Source organism: Sesamum indicum, linkage group LG3 (genome assembly GCF_026168435.1).
Source record: "Sesamum indicum cultivar Baizhima isolate 11 linkage group LG3, ASM2616843v1, whole genome shotgun sequence".
Lineage (NCBI taxonomy): Eukaryota > Viridiplantae > Streptophyta > Magnoliopsida > Lamiales > Pedaliaceae > Sesamum > Sesamum indicum.
Window position 1 is genome coordinate 15,614,274 of NC_142659.1, and position 25,751 is coordinate 15,640,024.

General features: G+C 31.0%; 2 protein-coding genes and 1 non-coding gene across 7 annotated transcripts; all 3 read right to left on the reverse strand.

The window, feature by feature from the left end:
• Positions 1–144: 144 nt before the first annotated feature.
• On the reverse strand, positions 145–2,859 carry LOC105157655 (Major facilitator superfamily protein). The gene is made up of 4 exons (XM_011074085.3): positions 2,561–2,859; positions 2,184–2,401; positions 1,290–1,837; positions 145–1,207 (listed from the first exon to the last, which is right to left on the reverse strand). The coding sequence occupies exons 1-4, from the start codon at positions 2,670–2,672 to the stop codon at positions 307–309; spliced, it is 1,779 nt and encodes a 592-aa protein (XP_011072387.1). The 5' UTR covers positions 2,673–2,859; the 3' UTR covers positions 145–306.
• Positions 2,860–8,875: 6,016 nt separating this feature from the next.
• LOC105157656 (transcription factor bHLH68) lies at positions 8,876–13,322 on the reverse strand. 5 transcript variants are annotated; one of them, XM_020693005.2, is made up of 9 exons: positions 12,878–13,321; positions 12,116–12,557; positions 11,920–11,994; positions 11,692–11,757; positions 11,335–11,400; positions 10,847–10,930; positions 10,633–10,674; positions 10,169–10,210; positions 8,876–9,270 (listed from the first exon to the last, which is right to left on the reverse strand). In XM_020693005.2, exons 1-9 carry the CDS (start codon positions 13,036–13,038, stop codon positions 9,130–9,132), a joined length of 1,119 nt encoding a protein of 372 aa, XP_020548664.1. In that variant the 5' UTR covers positions 13,039–13,321; the 3' UTR covers positions 8,876–9,129. The 5 variants fall into 5 exon arrangements, with proteins under 5 accessions (XP_020548664.1, XP_011072388.1, XP_020548667.1 ...); XM_011074086.3 differs by having other exon boundaries at positions 10,871–10,930; positions 12,878–13,319; XM_020693011.2 differs by having other exon boundaries at positions 9,164–9,270; positions 10,863–10,930.
• A 6,617-nt stretch (positions 13,323–19,939) lies between these two features.
• Positions 19,940–20,021, reverse strand: TRNAS-CGA (transfer RNA serine (anticodon CGA)). The gene has a single exon. It is a non-coding gene; the product is annotated as a tRNA-Ser (tRNA).
• Positions 20,022–25,751: the final 5,730 nt, after the last annotated feature.

A 25,751-nucleotide genomic window follows, 5' to 3' on the forward strand; every position in this document is an offset into this window, starting at 1 on the left:
GCCACAGAAAATGAAAGAGCATTTGATGTTGTCTATCCATACTGTACGAGGTTCCTTTAGTACTGTGGTCTGAATTCTTGCTTCTCATTTCCCTATTCTTGGTGGGCTTAGATAACATGTTCTCTGCTTTATTTTCACATGAAGAACAGAAACAGGAGATATTTTGTTCGTATCTTGTGAATGATAGGCATACTTACAAGACTTTTAGGTTGTTTTTTCGGACTTCTGCAAATGAAAAGGTTAACTTTGCACATGCAACAATGCATTTTTGAGTATACGATGAATCAAGAAGCATGTTGCAATATCCTAACATGGTGTCCCTGGTACAGACAACTTCTCCATCTCAAAACCATTCCCTTCTACTCCACTCTTCCCAACTCTCTCGACACAAGGTCCATATATCCAGCTACAACAGAGAAAATAGATCAAGTTGATGAAAGTCATTGCTGCAAGAAGCCAATAGTAAAAATCATAGTGGCCCTTGTTAATATTGCTTGAAACCCAACTCTCATTCCCTCCATTTTTAGTAGCACTGTCCACAGTGCTCAACACAACACTGGCCAACAAGTTTCCTATGGCCATTCCCACTCCGAACAATGAGGAAGCAATACTCGACATGCTCTTTGGGAACTCTGAGTAGTAAAACTCCGTTTGCGCTATGGCGTTGAATGCCTCTGCTAAACCAGTCAGGCAGTTCTGAGGCACAAGCCACAAGGCAGACATGTTCACCACTGCATGAGGATTGTCTGCTAATCGTTGCTCGATTACCTTCTTTCTACGAATGTGCTCCACAATACCTGAAACCGTCATGGCCAAGCCAGACAAGAAGATCCCAACTCCCATTCTTAGTCTTACTCCAAGATGGATCTTCTTGCCAGCAATTTTAGAAGTCAAAGGTATGATTACACGGTCATATAAGACGACCCATATCGTTAAAGTGATGATTGTGAACATCCCAAATGATCCTGCTGGAATTTCAAAACTGGAAGAAATGTGTCTATTCATGGAACTAGCTTGAAGTGCGGGAAATGAACTCTGGCTTATGTTTATTGCGACCATTATCCCTGTCGACCACAATGGGATGACTTTGATGAGTGCTTTTAGCTCCTCTACCTGCTCTATAGTGCACAGGTTCCAACGGTTCACAGATACTCCGGTAGGAGATACATCTTGAGGATTCCTGATGATGCAAGCCTTGTTTAAGAACCTGGAAAGAAGAAACAAGATATTTAGGTAACTATCGTTATACGTTAGTACTAATGATACTTGCGTTAAAGAGGATGGAACACCTTAGTTTTTCAGTTGGAGATGTATACTCTGAGCACTTCTCACGATGATAACCATTAAAGTCATGTGGGGGAAATGCAAGTCGTCTGTTCTTATAAGCAACGACAACTACCTGTAGAAAACCAGCAAACAAGCTCTTGCTGGCATTCTGCTTGATGTATAATGAAGAGGCGACGAAGAATAGCAGAGTAGAGAAAAACATCAAGATTGCAGGAACTCCAAACCCCACTTTCCATCCCATGTGATCTTGAATATAAACGACACCCGTTAAAGCAATCAAAACTGAAAGAGATGCTGAAGCATAATACCAGCCAAAGAAGCTCTCCAGTACTCTATCGTTGTTGAGATTTTCTTTATTGTCCAATTGGTCTGCACCAAATGCCAAGGAGCAAGGCCTTACGCCACCAGCACCAATCGACATTAGGCCAAACGATGATAACAAAAGACTATATTGTGCCGGTGAGGCAAGTTTACAGTGTTGTCTGAACTGATCACAAGGCGGAGGCCTCGCCCGCGAAATCATAGCAGTTAGCCATAGCTGAACCATCCCCTGACACAGCCAATACAACAGACAATGAAATCATGTTAGTATGCACAAATGTGCTGAAAGCCTGCTCTGATTCAGTAAGATTTAGACATTCTGTAATTTGGACAAACAAGAACACTAGGAAAGATTTACCACAGACAGATTAAAAATATATATATAATACGAAAACCAAACAAATTCATCTACGTTTTTAGTTTAATCTGCAAAATGTGACAAATTAAACCGAAACAGAGCATCAACTATTCATCCAATCAAGAAAGATCACATGTCATTTCAAAGCACACATTGTCACATAATAGATATATATTTTTTCTTATCGAAAAACAAACACTATGCTGACAGCATTTACCAGAAGACTGGCGATGGAACCAAAGCCAATGGTGAGGAAACGGCCCAGAAATGAATCAGCAAGAAAAGCCCCCACAAGTGGCATGAAATTTGTAGCTGCAGACCAGTAAAAAATCAAATTGGTAGCTCCTGTAACTCCCATTTTGTACTCATTCATCAGGTAAAATATCATGTTTGGCTGCAACCCATAGCTTGCCACCTTCTCAAATGCCTCATTTGCTGCCCAAAAAACAGAAACCATCAAGATTTAGCTAAATCTTTTACTCCAAGAACCCATCTTTAGACCCATAAAAAGCTGATTCTTGAACTTTCCATTTCTCGTCAGGATTTCATTCAGACAAGAACTTAGTACTTGGGAGTCAACAAAAACGAACATACCTATGATGAAAGGCATAGTTATGAGTCCACCCTTTGCTTTTCTTGGATTTTGTTCTTGTTGATCGACGCCATCCCCATCTTCATGAGAAGGGAAATTCCTTCTCACTTCCATCGATCCAGTGCGTGTGTGTGTGTGTTTGAGATATGATGTGGGAAATATAACATGTATTGGGAGTCAGCTGTACGAGAAAAAAAGTGTTTTTTTCTACATTTTCAAGAACCAGTGACAGCTAACCATCATGAGACTGTTCATCCCCCAAAAGTGCAAAAGCGAAGCAAAAAGGCAAAAATAATTCCAAGTATATTTTTTTCTGGAAAAAGATTTGAATTGAAACAAGAGCATCTCATCATTTTCATTTCCATGGGCACGTGCGTGGGGAACTGTGGTTGGAAATTGTTCTTCGTGCTCAATGGGATTTGATCCTACGCAAACAATATTTTCTTATTTCCTCCTACGCAAAATTTACACGACAAGTAATTAATTATGCTTTGTTTATGATTATTTAAGAAACGATTAAGGGAATGTAGTGGATTTCTTAGGATTCTTGGGATACCAATACCTTCATCATTTTTTTCGAGGATATTTTAAAGGTTTCATCTCATCTTATCTCATTTCACTGAGAATAAATTTAGATAAAATAAATTAGATTTAAATAATTTCTTAAGAATAAATCGCATATCTGATCGAAAAATATTTTGCGACATGGGAGATGAGATGAATACATTTCACAAATTATAGTAGTTCCGAACACCGACATACTGCTGACACGATATTTTTGTGTTTTTTTTTTTTTTAAAAAAAATATTATGTCTTACAAGTATAGCGATACGAATTACGATTTTTAACAATTTAAGTATGATGACTAGGAAAAGAATTACTCAATTTAACATATATATATTTGAAGTCATGTATTTAGAACAAATTACAAGAGAATAAATTATTATTTTATTTTTTACACATTATTAATATGACAGAGAGGCAAAATGCATTTTCACAATTCACAATTCATAAAATACAAATATAGGTAAATAACATTCGATTTTGGGGGGGGGGGAATGAATGGGGCAGATGAGTTTTGCGTGTGGCAGAGAGTGGTTTGGAGTAGTGGAAATGAGCAAAGATAAAGAGTGAAAGTGAAGATGCATAGGCCTTGGACTGCTTCTGCACCCTACTTTTCCCATTTATGCTTCTCTCATATTTCAATTTACCCCCCTACTTCTCTTATTATATAATTTTTTACATAAATTACATCCAACTTCTTAAAGATTTTATATAATTATAAATATTTTTTATTATTTGAAAATTAGCCTCAATCCATTAGCCTCCGTTAAGTTTCCATCATTTTTTGTGGTGAACTGATCAAAATACCCTTATAAACTATGAATTATAATTTTATATATTTTTTAAAATTTTCTAAAATTTTTATGTACTTAATAGATTTTTTTTTTGTACAATTTCTAAAAACTTTTTATCCACCTCTACAATAAGAACAAATTTGATGATTTCATACCTCCAGCACGATGTATTCGTAATTAAGTTGAATTTCAAGAAAACTCGTTGAATATTATTATTTCATATAAAATAAAAAATTTGAACAATTTATAAGCTTCTCTCTTTATGAAGACTGACTTTCATGTACAGAAATCTTTACATGATCAAGATAATAGACACATACACAAGGGTCGCTATTGTATTTATTATATTTTTCTTAAGTAAAATCAATGATTAACTAATGATCAATAGTTCAATATACTAATTATCAATATAAAATATCTAAGCTAACCAATAATTACCATTAAAAATAAATCAACAATCATATATCGGTATGATTTCAACTCAAACTTCAACCGTCAGCTAAATCAAATCCTCTTTTCTTATAGAGTAAATTATATTGACGGGCCCTGAGATTAGGTTAGATACACAAACATCTATGGCTTTGTTTGGATTTGTATTCTTGCATTTTTCGATACAAGATAAATCACACTCAATATTTGTTTTTGTATTTCTACACCTTATTTGCGTGTTTTTCTATTTTTCAACTTTCTATATAATATATATATATACATAATATAAAATATACATGATTTGACAATAAATAGTAATTTTTGTCTCCCAAAAGTACAACATTAAACATAAAATATTTATATATAAAAATATATGATTTGACAATTAACAGTGATTTTTGTCTTCCAAATCCCAACATTATACCTACACTACTTATTTAAAAATATTTTAAACCCTAAAACACAAATCCAAACATATCAACACACACTTACTTATCTCTATTTTTCTCTCTCTATTTTCAAAACACAAAACAAAACAACTAAAACACAAATCCAAACACAATGTATATCTTTCGCAAAATTACAGCTACATCCTATAAGGTTATGATTATAATTGGGGATAATTATATTTACACTCCTTGATCTATGGCCTATTTGCATAAATCATCCGCTATTTTTTAAATAATTACACACACACCCACCAAAATATTATTATCGTTTACACAAACCGTCCTTTACTTTTTTGAAAAATTACACACACACTCCCTAAAAATATAAGCATCATTACACAAACTACTCCTACTTTTTAGTTGTCAGGGGTAGTTTTTATAATTATGCAAAAGATAAGGATGATTTGTGCAGTTAAACCATAGGTCAGGAGATGTAAATATAATTATTCCGTATAATTACAGCTATATTCACTGTTTAAAAATAAAATTTACACAACCATCCTTGAAAAATATCACGTTGACACCCTCTAAAAAGTGTGCAACTGTAATTTTATAAAAAATAAAGGGTATTTATACAATTAAACTAAACCTGTCAATATAGCTTACACTTGAGTATATGGTAAAAGAGTAGAGTGCAGAGACATATGGTATAGCCAAATCGTCACGCAATATGATGCAATAATGTAGGGTTAGGGGCAATTCCACAGTGTTTGAGCACATGCTGCCTCCTACTTTCACTGCAAATCCCCTCACTTCCTGCCCCGCCAACCCCCCACCCCCCACATGCCCTACTTTTAACCTTTTTTTTTTCTTTAAAAAAAAAAAAGAAAATTCATTGCTACGTCACATATATTCAAAACAATAAAACTCATTCAAATTTAATTTTATTTGAATATTGAAGGGTTTCTGTCAAGAACAAGAAACACTTTTAAATGTATGCTTAGTAATGTGTGTGCAATTTTTATAAATATTATTTAAAATAATTTTTTTATGATTTTGTTATTTAATAAAATATATATAACATAATAAGTTAATATTAAATTTTATTAAGAAACAGTGATAAAAATGTTGAGGAGGAATTGATTTTCTTCAAATTGCCTAGGCTTGGGCCCAACAAAAATGAGTGGGCTTCATGTGGGCTCAAAAGCGACCCGTTTCTAGTCATTCTGAGCCCATTGTAGTTTATATGTGGATACAGAATTGACCCAATATAGATAGATCTGCAAACAAATTTGGGCCCTGAATTTCATAAAAATGGTCCTGATTGCTGCCTTGAGGCCAATTTGTAGTAGAGTACCATTGCTACGGCCTCATTTTTAACAGTACAATAATTGCTAAGTTAGGACAAACATGTCCTGAAACAAATCAAGTTGGGTTCAATACATTGTTGTTCAAGTGTATGATTGGAATTTGAGTAACGACGTTTAGAAAGGATTTCAAACCACTCTATCTATATAAAAGAATTTGATATTCTTTAATAAACCACAATTCTAAATAATAGTGGAGGGATTTTAAATCATTTTGTACTATAAACTTATCCACACATTTTTAAAGGATTTGTCGTCAGAAATTTAAAATTATTCCATCAATTCAAATGCATCCTAAAGAGTATCAACTAAATACTCTAGAATTCGTATGTTTTTATACAAGGTGATTTTATTCTACGAACCTTTGTGCCATAATCATTAGCAGAAATATGTCTTTTCATTATGATTAATTATCATATTTAAAGTAAAAGATTATAACGGATACTAATTAAACACAGCTGCACAACGGCTTTTGACCGTTATTTCTACAAGTGAGTTCAAAATATTTGATACAACTAAAAAAATAGTGTCAAATATTTTGGCCATGGAAATACCATTTAACCGTAGTCGAAATTGAAGTTCCCGCATCGGTCTTGTCTGACTGTGATTTATAGTATTGATTTATAATGATACTTAAGCTACAACGATTTATAGGGTAGGAAATAATTAATTTTTTCTTTTATAGTGAATCTAATTACCTACTTTGGATAATTTTGACATGCCGTTAATTCTCCATAATTGATCCACATAAAACCTATCTATCAATATATATATATATATATATTCATATAAACAGTAATTACATAATTACATCAATATTAATAAATTAAACAATACATCAATTCAATCAATGAACTCGTGTTACCTCATCTATGTTTGTAAAAGTTTTCTAACTTCCTCATTCTCTTTTTTCAAAATTTATCGCACTTAAATATCCGAGTATGTATTTTCTCTGGGATTGACTCCATTTAAAAATATAACTTCAATCATAACTCCCTTGCTCAAACATGTACATATTTTTCCTCATGGCTTGATAAATTAACTGATGTATGCCTTTTTTACTTGATTTGATGTGATTTAAGTGGTATAGATAATTTTATAATTGTAATTCAATTATAATTGGTTACAGTAGTGCGCTTTAATTATTAATACTGGACCAATTCAAAATAAAATAAATAAAAAATTAAATAGAATATTCGAACTAATAACTCAAGGTAAAGGTAACCATAGCAATGATAATTAACCAGAAGGGAGGTTGAAGCATAGCAGTCACATTCTTACTTTTGTTAAACAAGAAAAAAAATAAAAAGAAAAAGGGAGGACTAAAACCCTTTTGAAAAGCAAAACGGGACAACCTCATCTTGTTTGTTATTTTAGTACTTGATGAATTGATGATTGTGTTGACCTTTGTCTACCCTAACACACCCCACCCCCTTGTTAAAGAAATATACATACTTTGCGCGTCTTTGGAAAAAAATAGTAATATTTACTAATAAAAAATACCCCCTTTTGGGAGTGGAAAACAAGTGGGATATATTATCAAAAAGTAGATTTATATAAAAGAAATAATTTAAAAATAGAATGTGGGGGTGATGAATTTATGACATGAGGAATACGTAAGAAAATGTGTGAGGGTTTTCATACGAGAAGGGTCGCTCTCATTTGATTTTGGTAGGAGAATCAGACATACATCAGCAATTAGCATATCATCAGTTCAAGGCTAAGGAATTTTCCAGGTTTATAATTATGGATATGTGTTGAGTTGTTGGTGGAGATCCATCGGGAAGTTAGGTATATATAATTTGATGGTAGAGTCCAATTGGTATTATATATAATAAAATTACAAATTGATATAAAATATAATAATAAAATTCTGGAATTGTATATATTAAATAATAATTTATACACAATAAATATATAAAATTTTAAATTGTTGATTATGCTTATTTTTAAATAAATTTTGAAATACCATACTTTTATGATGATATAAAATTAAAATATGAGATATTGCTTATAATTCTAATATATTATGAATATTTTGTATATCAGTCTGATATACTATTATATGTGTAGTTAAATATATAAAAATAATTTAAAAAAAAAAAGGCTCGCGAGTCATGCATGGCTCGACCTGGCCTCATAAAGGACCTCGAGCTAGAACATGTTCGAGCTCAAGTGAGCTTTAATCGGTTCATTGAACTTGCAAACCAGCTCAATTTATCTGAAAAATTTATAATGAGAAGAATGTTTTAAAAGGTCCTACGTATCTTTATGGTAAATCCTAAATTCTAAGTTGCTATTAATATACTAAATATTAGTTCTTGGCTTTTAATTAGTATAATATTATTTTATATTCATAATTTTAAATTATCAATATTATATGTCAATAGGGAGAAGAGGCCTTAGAACTCATAAGAGCAATTCAAACTTTTCATTTGTAATTAATATGAAATGCATGCTTGTCTACCGAATATGTTAAATGAGGAAATAAATCATATGAAAAAAGAATTAACAAAATATTTTTCTGTGTTTAAAAAAATGAAGCAAATTAACTCTAACAATAGTTTAGATAGGGGGTAATTTATTTTATTTTTCAAAATATAGAGAATAATTTACTATTTTATTTTTCTTATAAAAATTTTTGTTCATTTTTCATATAAGGTGGGGCTAAATTACATTTTTTTCCCAATAATTAATTAAAGAGCTAGTATAAAATAAGTACTTGCTGAAATCATGATGAACAACAAGATGCTAATTGTTAACATGCATGCATATACAGAATATATGGCACATTAATCATCAGCTAGCTAGCACATTATTTAGGTTAATTACAGAAAGACCCCCAATAATCTGTTTAATTCAATTTGTCGCCCCCCTATGATCAGAATTACATGCATGCACACACCATGATGAGCATTCAGGTAGCATCAGAAGCAGTCAGCCTTTAGTTTTGAGGATGACTGCTTCTGATGTTACCGCCGGAGAGCGGCCCGCCAGGAGCTTTCCGCCGCCAGAATCAACCGAAAAATCAAAACCCGCCACCAAGAGCCGCCGGAGCCCAGTAATCGGCGCCGTTTTCGTTGCCGACGTGTTGAGTGCAAGAGATGGGAACTAAGCATAGACCTCTACTTCTCAAATCCATCAGTGCTCCTGATCGCCCTTCTGATTCCTGAATTTTTTTTTGTCTTTTCAGAAAATATAGACTTGAAAATTCCGTAATTTATATACATATATACATACATACTGATATATATATATATATAAATACATTATCAGCATTCAAGTCCTATCGATATATGAGTATTAGTCTACTTTATTAATAGGTTAAATTACATCTAACACCCTTGAGGTTAGATGCAAATACACAAACATCCCCCGTCTTTGCGAATGTATACTTCAGAGGAGTGCCAGTATATATTTTTTAGGGATTTTTGTGCAACTAAATAGGTGGTGTAGTTGTAATGACACCTACAACAAGGGGTGTATATATATGTAATTTTGTAAAAATAAGGTCTTTGTATATTTAGACCTAGCTAGAGAGTGCAACGCTAATTGGACTAGCACAATAGTTATTAATTAACTATACATATTTAATATTGATAATTAATATATATTAACTGTTGATTATTAAAATTTATGATATGATTGCAATTGATGCATTAAGAAAAAAAAACAAGAAAAAGAATATTGAGTGATAAATTAAAAAACCTGACTAACAATCCTATACTTATATATATGAAATGTTTTGCCACAATAATAATTTTTATAATTTTAAATGACTGAAATCAAATAGTTGTTGGATATGTCAATAACTTCTGTAAAAAGAGAATTATGAATAAAATCATTATTAGATTAATAATGTCACTATATGTATCACTAATTATTATCAACTAATAAATTCCTGTTACTGGTAAAATTTTAAGAATTGTATTGTAATAAAAGCATATTACAAAAGTCATTCACAATTTTATGACTAATATTATTATTTTTCTTGATATATAAATATGTATTTAGAGAGAGAAAAAAAAGAAGAAGAAGAAGAAAAAGAAGGGGGGTTATAAATTTACCTGCTTAGGAGCTCCTCTTTCCATGCCAATATCATTCAAGAACTGTAAAAAAGAAAAGTTGAACCAAAAAAGATAAAAATAAATTACAAGGGAAAAAGAAAATTAATTAAAATGTCATCAATTGCAGCTTTCATGTCATCGAATAACCCAACAACTTTATCAAAAAGTAATTAATTAGTTCATAATAATTTGGAAATACATTAATCTTTAGATTACAGACCACTTTGTCTGTAATTAATAAAAATTTATTATTCAAATTAAATCAATTATATAACAAATTAATACACTTATCATATAAATAATTATTTTTGTTGAATTCCAATCATACAATAAATATATTATATTTATCATATAATTAATCCAGTTCCAATCCAATTTGAATTAAAACTTGTAATTAAATATGTTATTCTCCAATTCAAAGCCTCTTTTTTAGGAAGTGATGGATCCCAATAAAGCATAATTACCTGACCAGTCTCTTCGGGAAACAAACAATTCCTTTCTTGAACCTAACAAAATAAATTATTTTATAATTAATTCTTGATTATAATGTAATTATTTTGGAGGAAATTATAGATATATAAATAAATCAGCTTCCCATTTCCCAATACACGTGTATGTGTAGTGTGTGTGAAAAATCTTGGTCGTATATTGGAAAATGTGAAAAATAAATAAACTAACTAATAAATATGGGTACTTATTTACAGAATGTTGGTGATGTCCTGTACTTCCTGATGCATTGCGCATGTAAGGAGAGCTCAGTGCCTGCACCCAATTATTTAAAACAAATAATATAATGTGTATATTAAAATAGTAAAAAGAAAGAAGTTGTAATTTTACTTAATTACTGCCCTTTAATTTCAATTGTTGCATGGATTTTAGTAATTTTCACTGTTCCTTTGGAAAAATCAAGAAAATTGAAATAAAATCAGGGTGTGAATTGAAGAAAAATAATTAGGGTTGCATTGAAAAAATATCGATTGACTGTATATTAGAAATTTTTGAAATCTATCGATATTAAGTAGAATGTTGTCCAAATTCATAATTAAAATTTTTAAAATTATTAGAATATAAATTCAAAAAAAAAAAATTGATGAATCCAAATATACAGCCTTAACGAAAACCATGGAACAATAATTCACTTATTTTGTTTGTGGGGGAATTCTTACCTCAATTTGACCTTGAAGGAATCTAATGTAGCCAATGGCTTCTGACAAGACAGAAGCAGTGTCAGTCTGCAAAAGAGAAACATACCACAACACCCTCAAAGTCATTTTTCTCAAAGTCCTAAAAACACTAGCTCAGATCATCAGATGATAAAGTATAAAGGAAATGAGTTAGGGCTTTCTTTTTCTTTTTTCTTTTTTCTTTCTTGCTTTTTTTTTTTTTGTCTTTTTGCTGTTTAGTTAATCATAATGTAATAAAATCATTTAATTTTCTTGATGGGTTTTATGTAGGAAAGAAAATAAAAGAATAAAATGCTTAATTTGCATATATAATGAGTCATTAATTCATTGTTTGTTTACCTTCCCAAATGGAGAAACAAGTTGATGAAGAGCTGTAATTCTATCCCCTAACTTTTCCTTTCTCACCTGTGTGAATTTTGATGTAAGTATGTAGTTTCATGATGTAATTAAATTATAATGTCCATAACTATATGTCTGAAATTTTGAAAAAAAAATAAAAAAAACATTTAATTATATATATAGTAAAAAGGAAAGATGATAGCAGAAAGAGAAAAAGAGATTCCTGACCTTCAAAGCTGGTTGGGCTGAAGACTGTTGAACCCTAGCCTTCTTAGATACCCCACCAGTACCCGTGCTATTGCACTTTTAACAAATGAATTAAACAAATTAATCAACAGTTAATTAAGCATTAATTCTAATTAGTGATCAAGAACTCAGTCATGAAACTAAAAGAAATTATAATTTTCTTGTAAATTGTAATTACCTGATCATCAGCTGAATGATCTTGATTATGTTTGCGTTGGGACGAGGAGGCGGACTTGGGACCGGAGAAATTCAAGATGTTGGTGCTCAAACTAGTGATACAAGAGGTGGGGGACGAGACATGAGGCATGACTACTTGTTGGTGAGGAGGAGCTGGCCAAGAATTGGTATTAGGCCTATTGGGCGGCGCCGGCTGATGAAATTGATCATGATGATCTACATGGGCGTAACTGATTTGGCAGGTGGAGCTGGATTTATGAGCAATGTCCTCTTGCTTCACATCAACAACAGGAGTTCTTGCAAAAGATGGGTTCAAATTCAAGACTTGGTCTTCCCAGTTCTCCAACTTCTTTTGTTGTTGAAAAAGACCGGCACCAGCACCGGTACCGTATCTCTCTTCTTCTTCTTCTTCTTCACCACCACCACCACCTCCCACTCCACCCCTGATGAAAAAGCTAGTTGCAATCAATATATTTATATAAGTGACTTAGGGTTGCTAATTATTAGGTTTTACTAATGATGTCTAAGAAGTATGTAAAACTTTTGGATGAATGGGCCGGTTTCAATACAGTCGGTCCATCCACGATCATTGGAGAATAGAGTAGGTTGTCAAACTACCCTAGCTCCTCTGTAACCGAACAGCCAATGGTCGACTGCAGGCTGGCTTCATTGCTACCAGTCCACTAGATTATTGAAAGCAAGATAACAATTCATGTCTGTGTTTGTGTGTGTTTGAGAGAGAGAGAGAGAGAGAGAGATTTACAGAAGCAGTTGGCTCCAAGACCTAACTGGGAAATCCTGGTGATTATCAGGTGGAGAAGAAAGCTGGGCGGGAGAATTAGAGGCGTAAACAAACTGGTGATGAGACTGTGGATGCATGCCATTGATCATGCTCCACCAGTTAGGGTTTCCTGCAGCCATCATTTGCTTTCTCAAGATCAAGATTTTTAACCAAAACGCTACTCAGAACACACAAATCAATATCCCTTCTCTCTCTCTCTCTTGTATTTCTCTACAGCACTTTATTCTGATCCTAAATTCAAAACTTTCCCATCTTTCCTTGTTTGTGAACCCAAACAAGCCCTTCCTGAACCTTTCAAGTTTGTGTTTGCTTTCTCAGAAGAGGTAGAAGAAGACCCCATGTCTCTGTCAACACACGAGTATTTTATACTTGTGGGCTTCACCTCTCTCTCTCTCTCTCTCTCGTTCTTGTTTTTGTGTTTCTGGTTTAATTGGGGGGTGTTTTAAAAAATAATTTATTAATAAAATATATATTCTTTTTATTCTCGCTTTAGCTTTATTGTAAAGTGGGACAGATAAAAAAGCTGATGGTGAGTGTTTTTAGGCCAAAAAACAAAATACTTGTGGAGCTTAAGTTTATATATATACAACTTCCTTAAATTGAGAGATAGCTGAGGATTAGGGTTAGGTTCATGATCAGGGTGTGAATTAATTTCTTTAATTAGGGTGCACTGTTAATAAACTTCTTTGATTAATTTCTTGATAATGATGACCACATTGGGCTAATTGGATAACAATCCCATAGATTTAGCAACCTTAATTAAAATGAAAAATATTTCTATAACTGCAAAAAAGATGATCCCTTTGTACAAAGAATTTATGCTTTCTACGGTACCTACTTCTTAATTTAATGCCATTGATATTAACTTATGGAATCCCAAGAATTTCTTTTTTTTAAAAAAAAAAATTAATCAAAGAAGAATAAGGGTAGTAGTAAAATACTACGCCTAGAATTGATTCCATGAATAAATGTTGATGTACGTCTAGTTTGATAGTAGCTCTTTATTTATTTTGAATTGTAATATTTAATTTGAAATTACTCTCACAACAATTGTTAATCAAAAACTTTTCTTCTCATAACTTAGACCTCTGTACACTTTTAGTCATATTATTTACAGAATTATTGAAAATAGTCTTATCATGTTAAAAAAATCTCACTTTCAATCCTTCTACAGTTCCCGTTAATTATGAAATTTACAGAATATATGTGTGCCAGTTATATAGTTGTTTCCCTCCAGTCTAAAAAGATAACAACCATGTGACTTGCACATGATTTTTTCAATTAATATCTTAACGAAAGCTGACAGTAGAAATAAAAATGAAACTTTTTGTGGGTTATGAGAATTTCTTCAAGAATTCGATAAGCAATGAAATTAAAAATGTACCAAGTTTAAATTGTAGAATGAGAAATGCAATTTTCTGTAATTAATCAACTCATGGTGTGTGTATGAACAGTATGTATTTACAAAAAAAGAGTTAACCATAACCATATCAACGGCGTAATTCTCCTACAAATTAGAAGGATGATTATTTAATTTGAGTTGATGATGAAAATGGGTGCGTGTGTAATTAATTAATTAGGAAAGGGCCTTGAAGTTAATAATTGCTTCTGAAGTAAACAAAAACAAATGATGATTAGTTTGAAATTTGATCATAGTTTAAGATTAGCTTTAGAGCAATTGAAAGAAAAGTTTAGCTTTATAGTTTTGTATGTGGATGGCAGTCATTTTCTTGTTGACCTTAGATTAAACAAACAACAAAAAAGTTGTTGCCAACATATATACTGTCTCTCTTTTTCTATTTTAAATATAAAGCAGAATCATTTATGAACATTAATTCATTTTTTATTTCCAATTTAAAACCTCTCTCATCCTCTTAATTACTCATTTAATATTTAATTAGTAACTTGCAATTAATCTCCAATTACGTAAAGTACTTGTCGGTTATATTAATGTATTGATTGAATTAATATCTTACTCAATGTATCTAAATAAGTTATTGTAATTTATTTTACTAGAAAAATTACTTGCAGGTAATCTCTAGTTACGTGATATCATGAAATAAATATGAATTTAGTGTTTAAAATATTAAGTTACAACTCTAAAGTTGTCATAAAAAATATACATTAAATGACAATAAAATTTATCTTGTCATTATATAATTTTTATTTACTATAATTGTGCATTATAAAATTAGCGACACATCTATGGTGATAATATAGTAACAAAACGTATTTGTTGTCACTAAGTCGTTATTGTGTATGTTCCACTAATTAGCTTTATTAGTGACAACTTTATGCATAAGTTTTTGTCACTAATTTTTTATAGTAATAACGACTCTTGCAAAGCAATTGTTATCATTAAAATTATAAAATTATTATTGTGATAAAATAAAAATCTTGTCACTAAATATATATAATTATTGACAATTTGATTTTGTTCGCTGCTAACGGGTTGAGGAGGGGGGGATGAAATGGATCTTTCCCTACATTATAATTTATAATTAATATATAAATGATCGTAACAATAAATCAAAACTATCTACTATAATATTTGAATAAAATTAATACAAAAATCTAAGTTTTGAGCATAATTAATCAATATTTATCATGTTTTTATTTATATATTTATCGAAATATTTATCATAATTTTTTAATTATTCTTTCTTAATATTTTTGTCTTGCTTACAAAAATAACAGCTAATAGTTGTTGTCCCGTTGCGTGACCAAAAAAATCATATATTTCCTATTGTTGGAAAAACCACTAAATGATTAAAGAAAGGAGGAAAATCAATGAGCATCCCGAGAAAAATAACCATATCTTGACTCCACCTCATCCTTTAAGATTAAGTCATTGCTCCAGGAAATATTTCTCCAGGTTTTCGCTTTCAATTAATTAATATATATTTCTTTAGGTTTTCTTTGCTTTCAATTAATATATATTTATATGTATTTTTTTTGGTAATTAATAATTGGTGCTACATAAATTAACTTTTGTTTTATAATTTTTAAATTATGAGACAACTTTTGATTGGGATTAGATTAGAGAAACAACTTTAGTTTGGGAAAATGATTAATATTGTAATGGTAAATGGAATTGGAGCGTGGCCGTGGGGGTCTCTCATCGGATCCTTATCTTTTGAAAATAATTAATTAGTGTGATAATTATAGCTAGGGTTCAAGAAAGGGGAGGGCACTGTTCTTTCCTTTACAACAAAAACCAGAGCTATCCATATCATTATCAACGGACATTATTATCAATTCCTTTATGTTGTCCGATAATTAATTCTATATATATTTTAGATTTTAGATTGTGCTGATATGTTCACTCTTTTAGTTGTAGTTATGCCTCAAATCATACATTTCATGGGGATGACACTTTTGATCTTCTCTCCAGTTTTAAATTTGACACTGAGGACTATAATGAAAAAAAAGAAAAAGAAAAATATTAGCACATTCACTCTAAATGGTGCCGGAATTAGCATGTGCTTGGCATGAGACTTTTTTAAATTTGAAATTTTTAATTTTTCAGTCAGTTTCGTTGATGTAACAGTTTGCGCTAAAAATATTTTGGACTAAATGTAGTATCTCTCTTTTTTTTTTTTTTTTTGTTGAGAGAAAATTGGATGATTTACTCAACCGAAGGCAAAAATGTTTGTGAAATTGAGAATCTCCGGATGATTTTTTTTTTAAAGTTATAATCCTAAATTGCAAATTCGAAAATCAGAGAGGATCCAAAGTGTTACCCCTATAATTATAGGACTAAAATAAAAAGAAAGAAAAGACATATATGATGCTGCACTTTTTGCTCATTTTATTACAACTTACAACTAAGCGTTGAGACAATTACCCAATCAAAGGTTGTGTTAACCTTAAAATGTTGGTGGAAGGTTGAACCGAGAAAGCTTGCTCTAATTAGCACACAACTGTACAAGATTCAGAGAATGATTGTCGGAGATGATCATTAAATTTCTCAACTCCTTTTACTTAACAGATGCACACGACAGCAACATATACCAAACCAATACTGATAGGATTACTCGTGAGAGTGCTTAAAAAGACCAAACTGTCCTTGATAAAAGAGTTAAAAGACTGAATCCCCCTTGATGAAGAGTTAAAACTGTCCCATGTCTCAGGTACAAGGAGAAGGATCCATGCATTTTTATCTGATCCTGACGCCATTTACCGACAGGAATTGCATAATTTACAACGACCAAATGGCTCTGTGTGGCTCCGTCCATCCCCAAATACATCATCAGGGTTGACATAAATTAATAGGGATGGACCTGAGATCTATACCGATAATTTTTATGCTCCATCCCGCTACAAAATCGGAATGACCCCGTAGATTAGCTAGTTAGCTCTTGCTACCTATGCATATACATGACTATATATATGAAGGTATAATATTCAATATTCCGTCCACCTTTCACGGCTACATACCAAGGTTATAAACCTGAAGCATAACAACTCAAAAGGGTCCAAAGTAAAAATTATCTCAAATCTGCAGATGGCCTTCAACGATGAGGAGGCTCCGGCAACAAGCTGCTGGCGACGGGAACAACGAGCTCATGAGCCAGACTCTTTACAACACAATGCCATAATATCTCTACTAATCTGGTAGGCCTAAGAAAAAAGCTTATTTTAGCAAGCCTAGCTAGTCATCATATAGTAGGGCGGCCATGCACGTCATAGTAAAAGATGTTCAGATAACACCAAGAGGTCCGACTAGAATTGACTTTTTAGTAGCAAGTAACCGCACTCTCTATATACCCGGGTAGATTGGGCAATGTTTGGTCAAACGGTCATATTTTCTTCTAGATAAGTCCAAATCTTATAAATTTATTTATTTATTTATTTTTTTCCAAAACTAACACACACAACTATCTATTGGCGCCTGATTTGCCGCAACTAACCCTCGGAGCTTGTTCTACGGACGCCTATAAATTGAAGCATAATGCAATCTTTTTGGTAACATAAGCTATCACACTCCAACTTTCATTCTCTCTCATCTCTTTAAGCTATTTTCAGCATACTATTTGCACTTCACACTATTTTCTTCACTTTCATATGATTTTTTCGTTTATTTCTTCAGTAGAAACGTTGTTGACTAAATCATCAGAGAGCAAATTTTTATTTTGCCGAACTAGTCCTTCAATAATTTTAGAATTTTCATGAAAGTCTTTCGATCATTATAATACTGCTAAAATTCATTATGCATCCTTCGATCATTGTGATGCTATTGAAATTCGATATGCACAAAACTCACCACGGTTCAATAAATCAGAAGCCACAACAACCCGCAGAGAGGCGGTGTCGAGTCCATGCAGACTATCAACTAGTCTTTATCTACTCTTTCATTGGTCTAGTCTATTTTTAACAAATTCTTCTTTTATCCTTGATCTAATTATGATAATACAGGATTAGACAAATACCCTTTTATTTGAATTACATTACATCATCAAATTAATACGGGATTAGACAAACACCCTTTTATTTGAACTCAAATAAGGACATTGAGGTCAATTCCAAGACAGAGACTTAGGACAAATGAGTACGTACTGGATTTTCCTTAATCTCCAGTCGAGACAGGACAGATCACACATGTTTTTCAATGGAAAACACAGACTAGACACTCTTCCCTACATATTGGACACGTAATTTTAATAGAACTGATGTGGTAAGAACGTGTTTGGATCGTTAGATGATGTATGGTTGAATTTGATTATACTTTTCTATTGCAAGATCAAGAAGTTATCGTACGCATGTCACATGCACATTGCTATTTCAGGACAAGAATATGAAATAGTAAGTAAAACATATGATATTGCAAGCATATACGTACATTTACATCTATCAATAAATGAGCACATGATTCCCTTCAATGAAAATCACTCAACTTCAACTGCAGCGGAATATGAATATATCAACCACCCAACTGCAAGAAAGTACCAATCATCCCTTTACCCGGGTGGTGTGGCTGAGTTCGTGAGTTCGAGCTTTATGAGTATGGGTATTAATTTTACTTTTAATAATAGCATTTATTTATTTTGAAATTTTAATTAATTTAAAAATATTAATATATTGTGTACAAAATATTATAATAGTATGTTTGTTGATTACAAAATAGCAATTGTAATTATAAGTGTAGCCTAAAAATTGCAGTTGTAATTTCAAGTGCATCCTCTATTTAGCGATAAAATTCCACACAAACACCCCTAGAGGGTATATCTGGAATTTTATAAAGTCATGGATTATTTGTATAATTAAACTTAACTTTAAGAAATGCCGTTGTAATTTATCCTCTCAATTATATGGTCAAAAAGAGGAGAAGAACGACCAACATAACAACTCTCCTCAGATGTGCCTCGTAAAAGTCTTGCACCTATATGAAATTATAGATCGATTGAGTTATAAATATTATTAAAATAATGGATTCATTATTATAATTGCATTGAAACACAAATTAGTGGACAAGTACCACTCATGAATTGCAAAAACCCTCGTTTGAGAATAGGGTATGTTATAATTATAAATATTCTCTCATTGGTTTAAAAATTATAAATACCTTTATAAAATTAATAGTTGTTTAACAAATATTTCATCGTAACAACGCATTGTAAAGGGTAATTTTTAGACGATATTAAATTCAAAAAATATTTATAATTTTTTAAATAATAAAAAATATTTATAATTATACCAAATTTTACCGACACAATACAGGTTACCATACATAGTTCCTTCCTGGTAACGGAGAGGTTCTAAAAGCATGTTTGTAATAATAGTATGTAGTTGATTGAATGCAGCAAAAGTGGGTGGTCTGGTGCAAAGCCCAAACATTGGTTGGGGTGGAATTTGGAAAACATGGGCTGCTTCCCTTCAAATCGAGCACTGCTTTTAATGGGCCGACATCTACTTCTCCTCTTAACTTTTAATTTACTTATATTCCCGGTTTACAAATTGGACAGGATAGAGATGAATTTACAGTCCTGTCCTCTGGACAGAAATGATCAAAATGAAAAAACGCGTCGACAGCAGGATTCGAACCTGCGCAGGCAGAGCCCAACAGATTTCGAGTCTGTCTCCTTAACCACTCGGACATATCGACGCTTTGCTTTTGCGTTCTAATTAGTCACCTCTAATCATTTATCAATTTAGACAATGTGGTGTGAATTTGATTTTGAGTTTAAATCTCATAGGGTATATATTTATGTAATAATCTATTTATATTTAATAAATTAATTAATCATCATTCTACTTAAACTATTACTGAAAATCATGTCCATAATTAGTATCCATAAGTCATCAACAATTGTCGAATAATCTTGACAATTTATTGACATGACACAAAAATATATCTGATTATTTCACTTATATTGAAAAAGGTGCTCGAACTTATTCATAGATAATACACTGAAACACCAGCTATTCCAAATAACAAACAAACACAACAAAGCGAATAAAAAAACAATGATAAATAAATAAAATAATAATGTCAACAATTTTGAACTCCTAAACAACATTGTTGCAGTTTCAGACATAGCATAGTAGGAAACCAAACAAAGCTACCAATTTTGGTGCAATAATTTCAGTACCAAACACTTTTCAAAGGCTCTCATCATCAACACCACAAGAAAATGGACGGAAAAAGCGCAAGTTGGAGAAACAGTGCAGTAGCTCAAGAAATTCAAGACAGCGTGATTTGAGCTTTGAATTATAAGGTAAAAGTGCTACTCCCATATTCCACATTGGCTTCCCACTTATTAGTGCTCCCTCCACTCATACTTCCTAATATTCCCCCCTATATATGATCACTACTCACTGCCCTGGATAATTGTATTTATCCCTTGCTTATGAATTATAAAACTACTATTCTTTTTTAATAAATAATATATTATATTATATTCAGTACACGAAAATATTTAAAATCAAAATAAACATTAGAATATCATATATATATATATATATATGTTTTAAGAATTCTTTTGTAGTAATTTATTTTTGTAATCATAATAATTTAATTAAATAAATAAAACCCACAAAGGTGATGCCCGAAATAAAATGGATTGATGTTCTCTCATAAGGTATATTACTGAATCGAGTCGGCTTAAAATCGAATGTGTCTGTGGTGATAAATTTATCACTTGATTATGAATGGAGATTTTGATCCATCTGTATCTTTGTGGAGCTGTAGTGATAGAACTGCTTGTAATGATACGCTCATAGTCTAATTATAAGGAGTTATTTTGGTATATTTTTAAGGATTTGGGCTTAGGTATTATTTCCTAATGGACAGTGATAAGGTATGGTCCGGGGTTAAGTATTATTTACCTGTCGATAGGCCTAATTTTTCATTTCTGTGAGTTGTAGAGACAGATTCACCTTTTATATAATAGCTATAACTCAAACAGACAATTCATATAAATGGACGACTCCTATAACCACCATCAATGATAGATGATAAATTGATCACTTTTTCATTATTAAAAGGGATAATTAAATTACACTTTCTAATTTATAATTTTTTACAAATCATCTATATCGTCTGCATAATTACATAAACCACTCATAGCAGCTAAAAAATAAAAGTAGTTTGTGTAATAATATTGACACTTTGGGGGTGTGTAATTTTTGAAAAAAAAATTTGAATAATATGGATAAAGTTTTTTGTCGATGCATATGAAATTTTTCAAAAAAACATGGATAGTATGTAAAAAAGACCATATATCTGGAGTAAATGTAATTATCCATTAATAAACTAAATTTAGACTATTTCAAATATAAAATTTTCCTGAAAAACAATATTCAAACGTGGTTGATAACAATGAAGACCGTTTTTGCTCCTCAAAATGGGAACGCGTGCCCGGAAACGGGATTAATAATATATATACGTATTAAAAAAAATAATAATAATAAGAGGAACATTGATCGCAACTTGACGGAACGCGACATATCCACTAAGCCTCCTTTTGCCCTTTCCGAACACATGTGTCGTTATTCAAGACTTTTTCGTACACGATTTTTGACATAGCGATTAAAAGCGCACTTATTGTGGTCTTGTCAATTCTTTCTCACTAATTGCACAAACCCATAACGTGTTTACTTCAGTTCTTTTCCTTCGAATTTTCCCGACTTATCTTTTCCCCGTCGTCGTTGTCATCACGCTTTTAGTAGATACACACGACTACTCCTTTTACGCTTCTATTTTCAAGTTATTAGGGTTAGCATCGCCTGTTTGTCCTTCATTCGAAATTTTTATTTTTGTCAATATTGAATTTTTTTTCTATCAAAAAATACTGACTTGACGTGCAATTGATATTCGAGTGATTGAAATTTTTTCGCAAGATTCCAAAAAACAAAGAGAAGTATATTACTATGTAGTTTTTGTATGAACTTCTGCCCCTGAATAGAGGATGTAATTGTAATTACAATTACAATTTCAAGGACTGTATTTATAATTTTATATAGGACGTGATGTGTTTATATATTTGAACCTAATTATAGGAGTCGGGTATTAACATAATTTATCCTAAATATATATATACAATTTTGTCTTTAAAAAATATTTTAATAAAAAAGAGAGAATTAATTATAATTTATGTGCTGCTTCAATCTCTCTTTTATATTTAAAATGGAACTACAATGGTAACATCAAAAACTTTCATATAGTTCTAAATAATTATTACTATAGTACTCAATGTATAATTTCTATTTGATGCGGTGGTCAAGAAATTGGTCATTTTTTCTAATTATATAGAATTCTATCATAATCTTTTTTTTTTATTTGAGATTATTTATTGGACGTATGACGTATATATGTATATAAACTTCTTTTAATATATCTCCTTCTCAATAATTAAATTGTTGGAATGATTTAATAAATACTCCCACATTTTAAAAATTACTAATACCTTTTGAAGTTAACGTATATCCAAAATGGACCTATTTCGTTACTGTTACATTGGATATAATTGACACTTTTCTAAATCGAAATTAACCTAATTGCTTCAGTCATTTTTTGCCACTTTTCTATGTCTAGTTATTCTTTAGACGAATTTTATTATTTTTGATACGAAATTGAATTAGAATTTTGTCAAGCTAAATTTTTTTATTAGTCAAAATTCACTGATTTATTGATATTAATAAATAAATAAATAAAAACTCATATTTATACATATTTACTTGGTACTAACTTATTGCATATCAAGCAAATCTTGTTATCAAACTATCCTTATATATTTTCATGTTAATGGATATGAAAAGGTATATTTTCACCCTTATAAAAATAGTTTAGTCAGAAGAGATCTTTTAATCCTGCAATAGATCAGCCATAAATCAATTGAAAATAAATATTAATTTTTATTTATTTTTTTTTATTTTATTAACGAACGAACCTCTTTGTTAAATTGAAGCAATCGTAAAAAATATAGAATACAGTGTTTCGATTTTTACAGAAAAATTATGTATAATTATACTGAACGTGACAGAAAAATAGTGTAATTATATATCCTATAATTTTCCTTCATTTATATTATTATTAAAGAGGTAAATTAGGTGGTGTAAGACACGTTACTGCAAAAGCTACATAGAGTCAAAGGTTTTAATTATAGCGATTGACCAGAGTCAACTGAGCAAGATGACGCCGTTTTGTTCCCCAACAACCACCCAAGACGACGTGTACAGATCCAGTCCTTTAAAATGAGGGTGTGAGAGTAGGGGCCGTGCGATGGCATCCGCACGCTTGTGTTGCTTTTGGGATTTACCCCATAATGACAGTAGATACTCATACATACTGATAAGAAAATGGGAAAGTAAGGAAACATCTGTAAAAAAAAGAAGCATGATTTACTGTCATAGTGAGGTTAGAGACAGGGAAAGTACAAACTGTCCCCCTATCATGTTTTGTCTGATTTATGTTTATTTTTTATTTTCATAATTTTTTAAATAAATTAAGTTAAATAATATTTAATCAAAAAACGAGGTTGATTATTCAAGATTGTATTTCACATTATAATCATAGTCTTGTGTCAAAGAACACGAGAACAATAAAGCATATTTAAATAATGATCTTTCAATATTTACGGAAGTTAAAATGTTTTGAAGTAATGAAATAGGCAGATACCATATCAGGATGAGCTGACTTGTCCCCCCCCCCCCCCCTTCTTTCTTATGAGGTAGAGGTTGCGTTGTAATTGTAGAAGGGTAGTACAATTGGTGGTATTAAAACATAATGCTAAATGGGATAATATTTTGGTATTCGAAAGCAATAATTTCATTATATATGTGGACTTTAATATTTAAAAACTTCAATTGGATTGACGCTATCTGCTGCCTCAGCAACGCTAAATAGAGATCGAAAATTTATTTATTCAGTCATATTCGAATTTCACTTATATACTAGTACGTGTGTCTATATTTAAAGTAATTGTTCAATTTGTTATCTTTTATTTATGTATTTTAATATAAAATTTTCAATTTACTTAACCAAGTTTTGTTATTTAAATGTATTAAACCACATAACTGATGTATATATATATATATATATATATATTGTGGGATGAATTTTCCAAAAAAATGTCTAAACTTTAAGAAGACCCTTAATTAAAATCTAGTAAACAATTAAAAAATATATTTGAGCTTTTGTGTCAGCCTCTTACATGCACTTGTTATTACTTTTAGGGTTTCCTCTCTCTCTCCAAATTATTTTTGATACAAGTTAAAACATACTCAATGTTTGTCATAATTCAAAACAACCTTATTTAGGTGTTTTTAACTGTTTTAGCATAAATACATACATACACACACATATACATAAATATATATAAAAAAGACATGATTTAACATTGAATAATAATTTTTGTCTCTCAAAACACAACATTAAATATATAATACTTATTTTTAAATTATCTCTAAAAATAAATCCAAACATACATACTATCTATAACACACACTTATTTATCTTTGTTTTTCTCTTTCTATCTCCACATAACACAACAAAACATTCAGAAAAATGAATCCAAACATTATGATCATTTCTGCACACTGCATCTGAAATTGTGAACTCCCCATTTTCTTTTTTAAATGAATTTTAAGTATATATTCACTTATATATATAATTTTAGTATGAAATGAAATCTATCAAGTGGTCTATTTTTTGTTTCTTCCTATTTTCCATATGAAGATGAGAATCAAATTGATGTAGAATATGAGATTAATGCATTTTGGGATCATTTGCATCTATTGAAATACAACATATAAAGTATGTTTCGTGATAAATATTTATAATTTTTTATGTGGTATTAGTTATAAAACTTGACATGCAATCGTCCTTTTTTAAGGAGAATCTGACGTCTCACCGCTATTATCGCGAGAAATTATACTGTAAGTCACACAGTCTCATCACTTCCAGCAATTCTTTGAATTTCTTTAACTTCCCTTTTCATAAATTTTTATCTAAGTTAATTGTTAGTTTATTATGATTCTTTGTGATGAATTTTAAAGGTACATAAAAATAATTAAAAAATTTAGCCCATTTTGAAATATATTGCTTATGTTAATACCTCCAACTACCACTAGAAAGAAATTATTATTACTTGCATTTTATATTATGAACTAAATAACTATTATTAAATATAATTAGATAAAATCAATATAAAAATTAAACTTATTCATTACACTAGCAAGAACTACGATCATACCCATTGCGTAGTTGTGATTAATGGTTATTTATTTAATTATTGATAATTAATTATGATTAAATATTATATTTCTTGCGGTGTACTCCGTACTTAAAAAAAATACTGAAATACGGAACATTTTATTTTGAATCGAGTTTGGC

Excerpts from the sequence above, each read along its gene's own strand:
- LOC105157655 (XM_011074085.3), bottom strand. The coding sequence starts at position 2,672 with ATGGAAGTGAGAAGGAATTTCCCTTCTCATGAAGATGGGGATGGCGTC. Across the intron at positions 2,402-2,560 it reads AACTATGCCTTTCATCATAG|CAAATGAGGCATTTGAGAAG; the intron begins GTATGTTCGTTT and ends TTTTTTGGGCAG. Across the intron at positions 1,208-1,289 it reads TCTCCAACTGAAAAACTAAG|GTTCTTAAACAAGGCTTGCA; the intron begins GTGTTCCATCCT and ends TCTTCTTTCCAG.
- LOC105157656 (XM_020693005.2), bottom strand. The coding sequence starts at position 13,038 with ATGATGGCTGCAGGAAACCCTAACTGGTGGAGCATGATCAATGGCATG. Across the intron at positions 12,558-12,877 it reads TCTTGGAGCCAACTGCTTCT|GGGTGGAGTGGGAGGTGGTG; the intron begins GTAAATCTCTCT and ends CTTTTTCATCAG. Across the intron at positions 9,271-10,168 it reads AAAGAGGAGCTCCTAAGCAG|GAATCAGAAGGGCGATCAGG; the intron begins GTAAATTTATAA and ends AAAAAAATTCAG.